The 16429-nt window shown below is 45.8% G+C and overlaps 1 protein-coding gene across 2 annotated transcripts in view; it reads left to right on the forward strand.

Annotated features, from left to right (window-relative positions):
- Positions 1-16429, forward strand: part of DYNC1LI1 (dynein cytoplasmic 1 light intermediate chain 1) — a 136585-nt gene that overhangs the window by 17312 nt on the left and 102844 nt on the right. For both annotated transcript variants that reach the window (XM_029589409.1, XM_029589408.1), the window contains exon 4: positions 12686-12916. In XM_029589409.1, coding sequence (XP_029445269.1) covers positions 12686-12916 — 231 coding nt within the window. The remainder of the gene's footprint in view (positions 1-12685; positions 12917-16429) is intronic.

Raw genomic sequence — 16429 nt, forward strand, 5'->3', positions numbered from 1 at the left:
GTATAGCTGCTTACTCTTCAGTTATGTTTTTTTTTGTTTTTTTACCAAAAGTGTTCTTTGAATTTCACTTGAATCAGTCCATCTCCCTGTCATCTCTGGACAGAGAGAGAGAGAGATATAGGGGAGTGTCGCCTGTTGCAACCCTTGGATGTCAAGAGACATATATTTTCGGGTATCTGGAAGTTACTAAACCTTTACAGCAGACGGATCGCCTGTATGTCCTTCATGGCCATTCTAGACAGGGAGAGCCGGCTTCACGGGCTACAGTAGCTCACTGGATTAAGGAGGTAGTCATGGCTGCATATGTTGATGCTGGAAAGCCGTTGCCTGGTCACGTCAGGGCTCATTCCACTAGGGCTCAGGCAGTGTAATGGGCGGAAGTTAGATTGTCTGTCTGCTGTGACATGGTCCTCCTTGCACACGTTTTCCAAGTATTATTGTCTGGATGTGCAGGCCCGGGCGCATGCGGTTTTGACTGGACCGCGGGCTGCCTACCACCCTATTTGGGAGAAGCTTGGCTACATCCATTGGTTGTGGATTCATCTGACCAGATGCTAAGAAATAAGAAATTACTACTTACCTGATAATTTCCTTTTCTTTAGGTTGGTCAGATGAATCCAGTTTCCTGCCCTTGGCAGCCGAAGGATAGTGTTATGGTCCTCCTGCGGAACTATGTGTTTCAGGGATTGCTGGTAAGTGTTAATTCAGTCCCTAGATTAGTATTACTACATTCCTTGTCTGAGCTCAGTGTTTCGTGTTGGCTGAGTATTGAAATGGTTATCTGTTTTTTAATCAAACTTTTGCTAGTCTGTCCACGGTTGCTTTTGAAGAGAATACTGGCAGGCTGATGTCACTGCAGGGGAATATGTACTGTGATGTCAGTTTGCTCAGTCTCCATCTGCTGGTAGAGGTGTATAACCCACTTGTTCTGGATTCATCTGTCTATCCGAACCTTTGCATTTTATACTTTTAACTTTTACATTTCTACAGTGCCATTTACTTTTTCCTAAACGGATACTTGTTTATGTGCTCCTCCACTTCTCTAGGTTTTTTCAAGCAGATCTTAAAGCACCCAGCAGCTCTTGCCTTAACTCCAAAGAGTTGTTTAATGTAAATTAACTATACAGTTTGTGTCTAAAACTCACAGCAGGGGGTGGCGCTGTTTGCCGAAAGAGGAGATGGCTGCTTGTGATTGAGGCTCCAGCCCTGCCTCTTCATGGCAAAAATAATTCGCCATGAAAAAAGTTTCAAAAATTGCTTTCAAACCTAGCACTGACTTGGGCACGAGTTGCGGACCCAATTTGCTGAAAAAAACTGGGCTGCTCGCAGCGAATCCGGAGTCCTGTAAGTAAAAAAAAGTTGCTGCCTTTAAGAACTCCCGGCCGCCATCTTTGCCGCGAAAAGAACGAACGAGCTTCCCGATGTAGGCTGGACTGAGCAGAAGTTTCGGAGCACCTGACTAGAGCCTTAATTTAATTTTAAAATCATAAGACCACCTACACAGGGCCGATCGTCGCAGGACGAGCAGGCAGCCCGAGCTCTTGTGCTCAACTTTTTTCTTCTCTTCTTCCCCCCCCCCCCCCCCCCCCCCCCCCCCCCAAGGAGCTGCAGGAAAACTTTTCAAGCTGAATTTTTTAAAATAAACTGAAATAAAGTCTCTGGGGTTCCTGCCCTTACCAACGCGATTTTGATCACAGGGTAGGCTGGAGCAGGGGAGAACAGGATTTCATTCCAGCAGCTGCAAGGCTCATGAAGTAGTAGGGGAGCTGCGAGAGCGTGACAGCATTGGCACAGATTCCTCCCGGGCAGCCATCTTTGTAGCGAACACTATTGCAGGAGCACAAGAAAGGGGGAAATAGCAGTCGGCACCTCACTTAACGCCCTGCATCGGGGGAAATCAGCTCTTCTTCAGAAGACTTAATCTATTCACCTGGGAGAATGACATCATCATACCACATGGATGTCTAGCCCTGATGCTCTTCCTCCCACCTCAGCAGTCACCAGTGCTAATATAGCAATCTGTACTCCAAAAACCCTAAAAAAACACAGCACCTGGTGAGTCAAACTCCTGGGGACATGGCAACCAAAAAAAAGCCAGTTGATCTAGCTCAGAATTCGTACGATACTGGTGGCCTTGGGCAGAGAATAGGCGGAGCAAAACAAGGAGGCCCAACCGAATCACCATGCTAGAACGGAGGAGACAGGAGGTGAGGTCCTATGCTCTCTCACAAAGAAGGACTTTGATTTATGGTTCACAGATATAAAAAATGAGAAGATCTCTTAAAGAAGAGGTAAACACCATGGAGGGCTTGCACCAGGACATGAGGGATTTGGGCTGCTACGTGGAGGATGCCAAGGGGATAGTGGAGGGGTGGGCATTGCGAGTGGCAGCGTTCACCACGGAGATGGGAGAGCTACAACGGCAACAAGAAGAGATGATGCTAAAAATGGAAGACCTCGAGAATAGATCTCCAAGATCTAACATCAGAATCGGAGGTCTACTGGAACTCCCGGAATTTTCTGACGATATGGAGGTTACCTGGAAGACCTGTGCCGCCATTCTAGCCTCCGATCCGGAGTTGGGGGAGAAACCGCGCCGCACAGAGGTGGTGGTGAAGCGGGCTCATCGGGCACTGGGAGCCCCCCCTCATAATTTATTTATTTAACATTTTTATATACCGGGATTCATGTAAGATATTACATATCATCTCGGTTTACATTATAACGGAAAAACAACGCATGTAAGAATGCGATTACATAGAACAGGGCGTAGAACTTGGATAAGATAAAATGGGGGCAACGAAAAAAATAACGAATTGAATAAAATGATTGAGCCAAGTCTAGTCTGGCTGAGGATCAAGATATGTATTGGAATTAATTTAAGGTCCGGGTACGCTGAGTAAGCTTGGCAAGATCGACTGTAGAGTTGGGTTGCTAAATTATGGATAGTCTGAGTAGATAGTTTGGAAAGATTAGCTTGTTGACTGGTAACGGAGATGATGGAGGTACGTCAATCTAAATGGAATGCTTGTTCGAATAGCCAAGTTTTTAGTCTTTTTTTTTTTTTTTTTTTTTTTTTTTTTTTTAAAGTGATCGGGCATTGTTCCAACCGTAGTTCTGAAGGAAGAGAGTTCCATTGTGCAGGACCTGCAGTGGACATAGCTCGTTTACTTAGAGAGGTTTTGGAGTGTGGGACAAGAAGAGTGTCTCTATATGCTGCTCTTATCGGTCTGGTGGGTAAATGTGGTCGTAGTGGGATGTTTAGTTCCAGAGGAATGAGATTGTGGATGGTTTTGTGAATGATCGTTAGTGCTTTGTATATGATTCTGAACTTGATTGGGAGCCAATGTAGGTTCCTCAAGATAGGGGTAATATGGTCTCTTTTGTTGGTCTTAGTTAGAATCCTGGCTGAGGCGTTTTGTAGCATTTGAAGGGGTTTAATAGTATTAGCTGGGAGTCTGAGTAGAAGAGAATTGCAGTAATCTGTTTTTGAGAAAATGATTGTTTGAAGTACCGATCGGTAGTCTTGGAAGTGGAGGAGTGGTCTGAGTCGTTTTAGGACTTGTAATTTAAAAAAGCCCTCCTTAGTAGTATTATTGATAAATCTCTTTAGGTTTAATTGATTGTCCATGATGACTCCGAGGTTTCTTACTTGAGAAGAAAAGGTTGGTTGACTGGTGGGGATCGGGTTTGTCATTGCATAGTTGCCGTCCTGTGAGATGAGGAGTATTTCTGTTTTATTGGAATTGAGGATTAAATTAAGGCTTGAGAGTAGGTTATTGATGGCTATAAGGCAGTTGTTCCAGAATTCTAGGGTTTTTTGTAGGGATTCTTTCACCGGGATGAGTATTTGGACATCGTCTGCGTAAATGTAATGATTTAATTTTAGTTTGGAGAGGAGCTGGCATAGCGGTAAGAGATAGATGTTGAAGAGAGTCGGGGATAATGAGGAGCCTTGAGGGACTCCCAGAGAAGAGCAGACGGGGCGTGATTCATTGTTGTTGACTCTGACCTTGTAAAATCTGTTTTGTAGAAAAGACTTGAACCAGTTCAGAGCGGTGCCTTTGATGCCGATGTCAGTCGCTCCAAGAGTATTGAATGATTCACCGTGTCGAAGGCGGCTGATAGGTCGAGGAGTATGAGTAGGCAGGTTTGTTTTTTATCAAGATTCATTAGTATGGTGTCTGTTAAAGAAATTAATAGTTTCGGTGTTTCGTGCTTTGCGAAAGCCGAATTGCGAAGGTGCTAAGATTTTGTTATCGTCAAAGTACTCGTTGCTTGTTTACTGTTTTTTCTAGGATTTTGGAGATGAAAGGGAGTTTTGCAATAGGTCGGTAGTTGGCGGGGTCATCTGGAGATAGGTTAGGTTTTTTCAGAAGTGGTTTAAGAATTGCGAGTTTCAAGGCATTTCAAGGAGTTCATAATGTGCCAAAGGATTTAATTGCGTGTCTCCACAGCTTCTTAATAAAAGAAGACCTGCTGCGCTGTGCAAGAAGTGTCACCCTTTAGCTAGGAGGGACACGAACTCCAGCTATATAGTTATCTGGCTCCGGCCACACTGCAGAGAAGACTGGAGGTGCAACCGCTATCGGCGATCCTCCGTACTGCGGGCATCCGGTACCGTTGGCTCTTCCCATGGGGCTTGGCCTTCACGATGAACGGAACATCCTCGCAAGTAAAATCAATGGCGGAGGCGGCGCCTATCCTACAGGCTGCAGGCCTCGACATCTCCTCTGACTAAACCTCAGCTGAAGAACATAACTACTAGCCAGCCACAGTAGCAGCGAGTGGGCAAGGGCGGCAGAAGACTCACCAGAAATCCGGGCACTGGTGGCGGAGCGTGGGAGGCGCCATCTTGAAGTCATTCGCTTGGATAAAAGAGGGCAGTGAGCGGCCACATGGTTGAAGCCTGAGAGAGCAGTTATGGAGTGCAGTGGGACAGAGCAGAGGACTTTCGCTGCCACTTCATAATCAGGTGGTGCAGTATAGACTGTATTTGAACTGTGCGGTCCTTGCATTGACTATATTTCTTTATATCTTTTAATCTGTGCTCAGGGCGTGGCTATGCCTTCTCTTGTTATTGGTTGCCTGTTTCATATTGAGTTCTGAGACAAGGGGAACGGGGGGGAGGTTTGACCCAGGAAATATACCAAAATGATAAAAGTCTAAGTCTGGGGTGATAGATGGGATTAGATGGGCGGCGGGGGAGGACAACAGGCTATCCTCCTTGGGTTAGGGGCTCACAGAGTTGGTGGGTGACATGATACAAGGGGAGGGGGGTCGGGGAGAGGGGGGGGGGTAAAGGTGAGGAGGGGAAGTCGATGGGGTTTCCACTACCATTTGCAAGGTCGCAACCTGGAGGGGGGAGTGGGGGGAGAGGAACAGATTTCTGCTCCAGGACATGGAGGGTGCCAGGGAATGTTCGATTATAGGGAGGGTTTTGGATATGTGGGGAACTATAGGGTTATAGCCCAACCGTTTGTTAAATGTTCCTATGGGTGACATACAGTGTAAATGTTGAAGGACCTAACTCTCCTTATAAAAAACAGTTGTTTAAAAAAACTCACGCAACTATCCACCGCAATAGTGTTTATACAGGAAACGCAACTCCGCAAAAGGCATGAGGGTTATGACATATAGGCGGTATCTGATTCAATATTATGCTGCTCCCATGTGTCAAAGACGATACAGTGGGGTGGGAATCCTATTTGCACAAGGATTGTTGGTACAAGTCCACGATTCCTACGCTGATAGTCAGGGGAGGCTTCTCATTCTCAAGGTTACCATCCATTCCCGCCAGCTGGTGCTAGTAAATATCTATTTCAGACCTTCTTAGCAAATTGACACATTAGAAGCGGTAGCCCATCAATTGGAACAGTTTCAGGGGCATCAATTATGGCGGGAGAATTTAATGTGGCTCAGTTTCCCCCATTGGATACCTCAGCTGGGGCAAGCACGGGGTCACGCAGGGTGCAAAAGGCCTTGAAAAAATTCTTGGCTACTAATGTAGATATATGGAGAACGCTTTTCCCTCATAGTAGAAATTATTCATATTATTCACCCCTTCATAACTCCTACACTAGAATTGATTATTTTCTTATTACAAAAGACCTGGTGGGGGATACAGTGAGGGCAGACATTGAGTCTGTTACCTGGTCGGATCACGCACCTATTAGTTGGGCATTACATGTGGTATCAGAGGATAAAGGGAGCAAATTTTGGAGACTTAATGATTCCCTGGTACAGGAACCTGGATATGGGGACCGAGTGGTGTCTGTGATGGAAGATTATTTTTTGCATAATACAATAGACTAGGTCTCACCTATGGCTATTTGGGAGGGAATGAAAGCAGTTATACAGGGCCATCTCATCAGCTTAGCATCGTATCACAAGAAACAAAAACAGCCCAGAGGGAAACCCTAATGCAAGAACTACGGGATATTGAAAGGCAACACAAAAGCCATCCACGATCCATTCCAGCTCACTTAGTTACTCAAAAACGAGAGGCGACAGCAGTTTTAGACACGGCCGATATAGCCTTCTCGCTTAATCTCTTGAAACAGCACCACTACGAGTTTGGAGATAAAAATAGTAAATTACTTGCCAGGCGCCTTCAGAAAAAGAGGATAAAAGAAATGGTGATTTGTATCAAACATAAATCGGGTTCCATGCTCTTACAAAAACCAGAATTATGATCAAGATTTCTGGAGTTTTATGAGTTGCTATATAGGCTGGAACAGGATCCCCCGGCACAAGACATTATCACTTTCTTGCAATCTGTCCCCTTGCATGAGCTGTCGGCGGCAGACCAAAATCTAGTCGAAAGCCGATTACCCCATTTGAGGTAGATTGGGCCATTAAAGACCTGAAATCTGGGAAATCTCCAGGCCTGGATGGCTTCACGCCCCTTTTCTATGAAAAAAAAATAGAACTATATTACGGGGCCCCCTAGCCGATATGTTCAATAAGCTCCGAGAGGGGGAGCTTATTGAACATATCGGAAACAACTTATGGAAACATGGCTGGAATCATTCTCGTACCCAAACTAGGGAAAGACCCCACCAGTTGTACATCATATCGACCCATCTCCCTCATTAATATAGACTTAAAAATTCTAGCCAAGATACTTGCATTGCGTCTGCGTGACTTCATTGGAAATTTCATACACTCAGACCAAGCTGGCTTTATGCCGGGCGGAGCGACCCCAGATAATATACGAAAAATAATCTATTTGATTAACATAGCTAAGTCTACCCCTACCCCGGCAGTGTTTGACACTAGACGCTGAAAAAGCATTTGATAGTTTATTGGCCATACCTCTTTGCGGTACTGCAGAAAGTGGGTTTAGGGGATTTCTTTATAGTCTGGATTAAGGTGCTCTACAATGTTCCCTCCGCATGTATAAGATAAATCATAGTTACACAGGGCCATTTTCGATCAGGTGGGGAACTCGGCAGGGTTGTCCACTTTTCCCGCTTCTCGTTGCTCTTAGCCTGGAACCGTTAGAGAGGATTCGCCATACAAAGGAAATACAGGGTATCAAGGCGGGAGGGCAACAACACAAGCTTACGCTGTATGCAGATGATGTAATCCTGTTGCTTGTTGATCCTATGGTGTCCATGCCCAGGGTCCTTTCTTTGATTGAAGAGTATGGTAGAGCGTCCGGGTTTAGGATAAATGTTGATAAATCGGAGATTCTCCCAGTCCACTTTACGGAGGACCTCTTACGGATGGGTAAAAGAGTTCCCCCTTAGATGGACTAAAAGTCCCATCAGATATTTGGGGGTAACTCCAAGTTTGAATCTAATTCAGTTAAGTACCCAGAATTATAAGTCTCTAATACATACGTTAATGAGTGATCTAGACAGGTGGGATCGCATCCCTTACTCCTGGTTTGGCCGGGTGGCTACCATTAAAATGCATCTCCTCCCAAAACTAAGCTACCTGTTTCAAGCTTTGCCATGTCCCTATCCAGCTGCAGACTTGAGACCTTTGCAGCGCAAATTTGCCTTCATTTGGCAAAACCAAATGAAGGCCGCCAGATACTTTATAAAGCACGAAATGAGGGAGGTTTGGGCTTTCTCTCTTTGCTACACTTAAGTGGCAGCACAACTAAAACTTATTATTGAAACACATGATCTGGATGCTCTTAAACAATGGGTGGAGCTAGAACGAGAACTGGTTGGAGGGACCCCACTACACACCTTATTTTGGCCAGCGTCAGGCACCCATAGAGATCTGCAGTCCTATCCCGTGAGCACCCAAACATCCATGCTGGTTTGGAAAAAATGGAAACATCAGCTGATTAGGTCTAAACAATATTCCGCTTTGTCCCATATACGTTACATGAGAGACTTTAGTGAAGGGAATAGGAATCCGACCTTTAAGCGGTGGGCGACCAGGGGGCTCACCTACTTAGGCCAGGTTTGGCATCAAGGGATGGCCCCCTTTAAGGAACTTCAGGAGCAATACCAACTACCGCAGTCAGATTTTTTTAGCCTACACCCAACTTAGACACTTCCTGGGTACCCCGGGCTGCCTCCAGAAGGGGATGTCTCAAGGTCTATCAACTGCTACTATATAGGGTAGAGGTGGGAACTGCCCACCTGAAGGCATGGGAGCGGGATTTGGGAGTGGAGTGGGACTCTTCCAAATGGCAGAATGCTTCGAGATCATGGGCAAGTTTTCGATGTCTGCTGTTATGATGGAGAATCGCTATAAGCTCCTTTATATATGGCATTACTCTCCCATGAGAGTGGCAAAGTGGATACCGGGTAGATCCTCACTCTGCTGGAGGCGGTGTTCCCAGAGTGGCACTTACTGGCATATGTGGTGGCAGTTCCCTAGATTAGAGATTTTGGGACGACTGCCAAACAATAGTGAGTAGTATGTGGGGTGCACAGATCCCATTGCAGGCAGAATACTTGTTGTTGGGGTTTCCCCTACATGGACCTAGATGAGACCCAGAAAAATGTTCCTTTTTGTAATCACTGCTGCTAGATTATTGATTGCAGCGCAGTGGAAGCATACAGAACCCTCGACTCGCACTCAACTTTTTGGTAAATTACGCCAAATCTACCTTCTGGAGAAGCTTACAGCCCTTAGGAGAGACACCTTATCTAAATTTTATAGGATGTGGACCCCACTGTTCCGATATTTCCAGCAGACTGATCAGCCTGCATGATAGATCCTAGAGAACCATGATGGACTGACAACTGCTGTGGGGGGGGGGGGGGGGGGGGGGGGGAGCGGAGTCCAGGGTAGGAGGGGACTAGAAATTACTTTTGCATGTTTGATTTTTTTTACCACAGGATTTGGTATAGATTTATCCAGACTACCTTTTGGCGAGGAAATGTAGATGTGTTACTGTTATAAGGCATCTTGTAGCTCTTGTTTGTATTCGACCTGTATTCTACATTTATCCTTTATATACTGCAGTTTATTTTATACATGCTAATAAAATTACCGGTATAAATAAAATAAAAATCACAGCAGGGTGCCAGTGACATGTAATTTTAGGGTTGTGAGTTGGTAGGGCAGTAGTGGTTTCTTGAGAGAGCAAGTGGCACTGGGATTGGTAAGTGATTAGAAACTGAAAATGTAAAGGTAAGATATAAAAGCAAAATGTACATACAAGTGTGAAGCTGGAAACCCAACAGCTGATATAACAAAAGTACATTGATAAAACTTTATCATTACTTTTAATACATTGCTGCTACCCTAAGGTCATGTCCTGGCCTTAGGTGAGATATTTCAAATAGCAAAATGTAGCAGAAATCTTTCCTGGTCACTTTTGATATCCGTTAAGTTGATGAATTTTCTGATTTGCTTCTGATTTAAAAAAAAAAAAAAAAAGTTAAGATGGAGCTAGGAGAAAGGTGTATAGAACTGGGCTTCTATGCTGCATTGCAGATTATGGCAGAGCTCACAGATGGATGCTTGCCTGCATGTCAGGCAAGTAAGAAGCATTTGAAATAAATATTGTTCACACAATCTGTTGGTGAATGCTCATTCTAAGCTCACTACTGCTGGTATTGAAAGGAGTTTGAAAAGCAGGTTCTACACTTAAATATGAGTAACTTATCTTTCATAGGGAAGTGGTAGTTCTTTTTACTTTTAGTAGTTGGAGTAGATAATGCTGGGTTCATGTATGCGCATGGAGTTTAGAATCAACATTTAATACTGCGAAGAGTTTAAAAATATTTGCCTTCTCTCCCAGAATGATTGCTTTGTCTGGTCTGGTGAGAGAGCCCCCCAGGGAACAGGAGGCACTAGAAGCATTTTCAGCCCTTGAACAGGGACTAGGACCAGGACTTGGGGCAGCTGGCAGAAGTGTACTTGGGGAGAAAGGAAGGAGGAGGAGGCAGCATTGGGGGTCTAGCAGGAGAGAGGAAGGATGTGAAGGGACGAGGAGCAGTGAGGGGAGGTGATACCTCTACCTGGGGAGGAGGGGGATGAAGTAGGAGGAGCAAAGTATGGATAGCTTTGAAGAAGGATGGGGATTGTGCACTCTCCATATAGATCAACACTTTTTTTTTTTTTTTTTTTTAACTTCAAATTATTGGGGGTGGAGGGAGGTGGAAGATGGGAGTACATGAAAAATGCATTTTGTCCCTAGCAAAATATATTCCTGGATTAAGTTTTGAATCCCTGATTCTAAGTAATTTACCAGTATGAATAGAAAGAAACTGTTCACTGTCCCTTAACACAAGGATTCATTTCATCTCTTCTCCCCCTCCCCCCCTAATCTGGTAGTAGGTTTAAAACAAAACATTCTTCATATAACTCTATTAACGAGTGGATATCGTAACCGCAGGACATTGTGGGAGCAAAGAGGATAGCTTTGTTCAAAAATTGATTCTGTAAATGTAAGTAAAACAAGATAATTGCAAACCATTTTGCATATGATCAGAGCTATTGCCCTGGATTTAGTGCACCCTTGAATCATGATTAGAAACTCGACAGGTGTGACAGAGGATAGACCAGGCGTAGGCAACTCCAGTCTCGAGTGCTGCAAAAACAGGGTTGGTTTTCAGGATCTCCACAATAAATATACATGAGAGATTTGCATGCACTGCCTCCACTGTATGCAAAAACCAGAGTTGCCTGCCCCTGGGATAAGGCCATACATGTCTCAACTGCCACCGTTGAAACAGAATAGTAAGCTATATGTACCTTTTGGTCTGGCTCTGTTTGGCAGTTCCTGTGTTACGAATAGGCAATTAAATGGATTGCATAATTTAGAAATATATATAGGCATCACTAATCCAGCATAGTTTTGCAGTAGCTAATACATTTTAAAAAATTGCCAGCTTTGAAATCGATGGCTGTGGTTTCCCATTGAGAAAAAAAATGGTCTGCAAATACTGCGGTTGTCGAGATTTGTGCTGGAGACTTGAATGATTGCTTCTACCTTTTCCTAAAATGATTCTTTAAGAAAGCTTTTGGAATTGTCATGTTCATCCTATTTGTAAACTCTTCTGGAACCTTTGCAGGTTTTATTGAACCAACATAAACGTTTTTCAAAGCTGAGTTTTTAAGACTACACAAGTTCTCATTGATGTGAATTTCTTCAAAGTTCATGTCCATCATTCTGCTTAGGTTTCATCTGCCTAGAATAAGAATTATCTATCACATCCCACAAAGAACGTTTTTTGTGGTTTGTTTGGGTTTTTTTTCTCAAGCAATGTAGCTGCTTTTAGCTTTCTTCCAATTCTTCTAAGATATTGGTTAAATGCAGACTGCGTTCTTGGTGCCAAGTATCTTAAATATTAAGTTTCTATCAGGTCAAGAGTTCTCTATGCACTCTGAACATATCAGACTTCATGCATGAAGAAATAAAGTACTCTCGGCTGAGCATGCATGTTGGGTTGTGGTTATGTACGTATTTTTTTATTGTATTTTTACTCCTGTTGAACGAGGAATTTAGCACTCAGTGCACACAAATTTAAGTAAAACTGTAAAAATTAGCGTTCCTTCGTGCAAATCCATGTTAACTATTATTCCCTAATACAGTGAGGCATGTTGGCATACTCATATTTTCTTAACACTGGAAATTTAACTCCTGGTCAAAGGTGGAATAGGTTTAGTCCATGGTGCTGGGGTCCTGTACTCAGGATTGCTACACTGAAAACATGGTTTGTGTGCATAACAGCTATGTGCATAAAATGAGGGGTGTAAAAGTTGTGCTGCAAATTCATTTTGTGTGTACACAACTCTTAAGCTTGCATCTTTTCTGTGCACAAGACAGTTTGTGCATGTTAAGCATGTTTTTGTGTGCACATTTGAGGTAACCTGCTTTTTTAACCCCCAGTGTATGAGAATACCATTTTAGCTTAGTACATCAGAACTGACTTCATAATTAAAAAAAAAAAAAGTGCACTGAAGTTGCATACATATTTTTTTTATGACAGTCTTATTACATCATGGACTTTGTCTTGTCAGTGTTATCCAGGTACCAAGATGGTAAGTCATGTTCTCCTATTACAGGTTGGAACATTCCAGTAACTTGCTAAATTTCCAATGTATTGCAAGATAAAACTGTTTGACAGTCTGTATAATTTCAGACCAGAGCAGGGAATATTTTCAAATACATTTTTTCCCTCCAGTAAATGTGATAAATGATGTCAAGGTATTAGTCTATATGTATATATTTTTTACTTTTATCCTCTGATTTTTGGAACAGATCAAACCAGATGTAATGTGTGGATCTTGGATGGAGACCTGTACCACAAAGGTCTTATTAAATTTGCTATGGATGCCAGTACTGTAAAGGACACACTGATGATGCTGGTTGTAGACATGTCTCGACCTTGGACAGCACTGGAGTCTTTACAGAAATGGGCAAGTGTGGTTAGAGAGCATATCGACAAATTAAAAATTCCTCCTGAAGAAGTTAAAGAAATGGAGCAACAGAGTGAGTATATATCTATCATTTAACATCTTGGATATATATATTTTAAGTTTTCATTTTGAAACTATTATCCTATCCCAATGAAAAATCTCACAACTGATATCTTTTTAACTTTATGAAATTTTACAATTGAAGCAAATTTATACATTTTCTGACACACATTTTAATCTTTATGCTTATGGAAAAGAAAATCAGTATAATAAAGGAAATGGAAAATCAAATTCAAGTCCACGATAGCAGGGGGAATAGTTGAAGGAAATAAAATAAAGAATAAATAATGGATAAGTTAGTAGTTAACATAAAACTCAACCCTCAGCTAGCAGTGCTTTAATGCACTAACAGTTCTTCCTTTTATGAATCTCCAAAGTTTGCAAAACATTGAAGAAAATATAGATAACCCCCCCTTTGTACTTAAATATTTAACAGAAAACTTGAGGGACAAATCTGCACCTTTCTCGGATAGGCGTCTAAATCCAAGGAAAATGTTACTCTTCTCTTAAGTCTGTCTGCAGAGGCCTGGATAAACCCTAACGTTAGCATCATAGAACACAGCATCCCTGTTAGGAAAAACGCAAGGACTCGGTCTGTGTCTGGTTCGAATGCAGATGTCATGAGAAGTAGTCTTAGTACCTAACATGTCCTCTGAAGATTCCAGCATTGCAGTAAATTCAAGTTTATCCATATCCAAACTGTTGTCCGGAGTACTTAATCTTCTGTCCTCCTATTGCCTGAAGGAAGATAGAAAGTCTGGGACAAAGGTGGGAAAGCCAGAGATGATTTTTCAATATTTTAAGTGGTGAAATTAGAGGTTCCCTGTACGTACCTGGATCAGTCCAGACAGTGGGTTATGTCCCCAATCCAGCAGATGGAGTCAGCACAAGCTTTGAGGGGGCGTATCCATATATACTACTACCCCCTCTGCAGGAGTTCAGTATCTTCTGACTCCAGCAGATGCGAGTAGGGGAATCAGGCTTCCCCTCCTTTTCCTTCACTTTCTTGCTTGATTATGGCTTGTTGTCTTTTTCTGTGGATCAAGTTTGTATCAAGTTTGTATTAAGTTTAAAAAAAAAAAAAAAAAAAGGCAGAGTTCTTTCAACTTCTGGGGAGTGGCTTATCTTCCTTGTCTCTTCTCTGCGGCCTTGCTGTTTATTTCTCGTTGCAGCCAGGGGTAAGTTTGTTTTTCCTTTGTAGTTTTTTCCTTTACAGCTCAGCCCCCGGTGCCCGCGAAAGCCGGTGGAGCCGGCCTCTTCGCTCTTTACTCCCTCACCCGCGGCCATTTTACAGCTCCTCATGGGCTGCTGAGCCATTTAGGGAAAGATGTCTGGGGCGGGTCGTGTGGCCAGGAAGGCCCCCCCGCGGCACCCTCCTCTATTTTCAGACAGCGGGCAGTGCGGGCCGACCGGGCCCCCCCGCAGCGGCGCCTTTGTGCGCGTGGCCCCCCCCGTGGCTTTTTCTTTTCTCCTGCAGCGATCCCGATGCCGCGGCCGTCCCGCTGTGCGGCCTGCGGAGACCCGGGGTCCCGGATTTCCCGGGAGGGCATCTGTGCACGATGCCTTCCCGGGGGGAAGGTACCTCACAGTCCCTGACTGATTTCTCTTTTTTGCCCGGGCGGTGCAGGCCGGCCACTCCGCCATTTTTGGCGGGAACGGCGGCCATTTTACATTCTGAGCGCCCTGAGGCGCAGGCCACGAGGGGGAACAGATCCCTGGAGGCCACGAGGGAGAACGGATCCCTGGAGGACTCTACCAGCGGGGGTGTTCCCCCGATTTTGGTGCAGGAACCAAGCACCCAGAGCCAGGGAGCAGGAACCACGTCGCCCCCGAAGCGCACCCGAGCAGGCCGGGGTTCTCTCCGGAGTTTATCCTGCTCATGCATACCGCTTATCTGCAGGGGCTGGAAGCACCTGTGGGACCCCCCCCCCCTTCCTAAGATCCCTCGGATGTCGCCCTCGACGCCGGCCCCCCCCAACCCTCCGGGAGTGGGGGCCTCCCACCTTCCTACCCGGGTCCGATCCACGCCCTCGGCAGTGGGGGCGGTGCCAGACCCAGCGGGACATGGACTTGACCTCCCGGACGGGGGACAAGGGGACGGCACACAGGAGGGGGATGATCCGCGTACCCTACGCCTCTTCCAGAGGGAAGAGCTGGACGACCTCATCCCGCAGATCATCCAAGAATTAGATTTGGATCCGCCACCAGACCCGCCTGCCCCAGTAGCTCCCGCTGTCATCACTTCTTCAAGGAAGGGAGATCCTGTCCTGGCGGCACTCCGGCCGAGGGCTCGGGCTTTTCCCATTCATGACTCGTTTTTACAACTTCTCACCAGGGAATGGGACACCCCGGAGGCCTCCCTGAAGAGCAGCCGGGCTATGGAAAAGCTGTACCCGCTCCCCGAAGATTTTCTGGACCTCATCAAGGTCCCAAAGGTGGACTCCGCAGTGTCGGCGGTCACGAAGAGGACGACTATCCCAGTGACGGGAGGTGCGGCGTTGCGGGACACACAGGATCGTAAGTTGGAAGTTCTCCTTAAGCGGGTTTTCGAGGTCTCCGCTCTGGGTATGCGGGCGGTGATGTGCAGTTCGCTTGCCCAGCGGGCTAGTCTCCTTTGGGTGCAACAACTCCTCACGTCTCAGAACCTGCCGTCCGATGAGGCTGCCCAGGCAGATCGGCTAGAAGCCGCAGTGGCGTATGGGGCGGACGCCTCGTACGACCTTTTTCGGGTCCTCGCAAGATCCATGGTTTCGGTAGTGGCAGCACGACGACTACTGTGGCTACGCAATTGGGCGTCTACGTCCTCTAAGTCCAGTCTGGGCTCTCTTCCCTTCAGGGGCAAGTTCCTCTTCGGGGAGGATTTGGACCAGATCATCAAGTCCCTGGGGGAGAACGCTGTTCATCGGCTGCCGGAGGATAGGTTTCGACCATCCAGAGCGTTTTCTTCTTCTCGGACCAGAGCCAGAGCGCAACGGCGCTACAGGGGCTACAGACAGACGGGCTCCCGGCCATCCGCCCCCAGGTCTCAGCCCTGGTTGCGCGCCTTCCGCGGGCATCGGCCCGCACGCACTACTCCCGGAACCGGGAACCCCTATACCAAGTCTTCACAATGATGCCAGTCTCGCCCACTCCCCTGTCCCCAGGATTGGGGACCGACTAACGTATTTCTAAGCGGAGTGGGCACGGATCACCTCGGACCAGTGGGTCCTGGATACCATAAAACACGGCTACGCATTGGAATTTGTCCGCCCCCCGCAGGGAAGGTTCATCTTTTCCCCCTGTGGCTCGGACCTCAAGAGAGGAGCGGTGCAGCTGACTCTGGACAGACTCCGGGAGATAGGCGCTACTGCGCCCGTGCCCTTCGGAGAGGTGGGCTCGGGCCACTATTCCATCTATTTCGTCGTACCAAAGAAGGACGGTTCCTTCCGGCCTATCCTAGTCCTCAAGGAAGTCAACAAATCCCTTTGAGTCGTTCGGTTCCGCATGGAAACGCTCCGGTCAGTGATTGCGGCGGTGCATCGGGGGG

This window comes from Rhinatrema bivittatum, chromosome 2, assembly GCF_901001135.1.
Source record: "Rhinatrema bivittatum chromosome 2, aRhiBiv1.1, whole genome shotgun sequence".
Lineage (NCBI taxonomy): Eukaryota > Metazoa > Chordata > Amphibia > Gymnophiona > Rhinatrematidae > Rhinatrema > Rhinatrema bivittatum.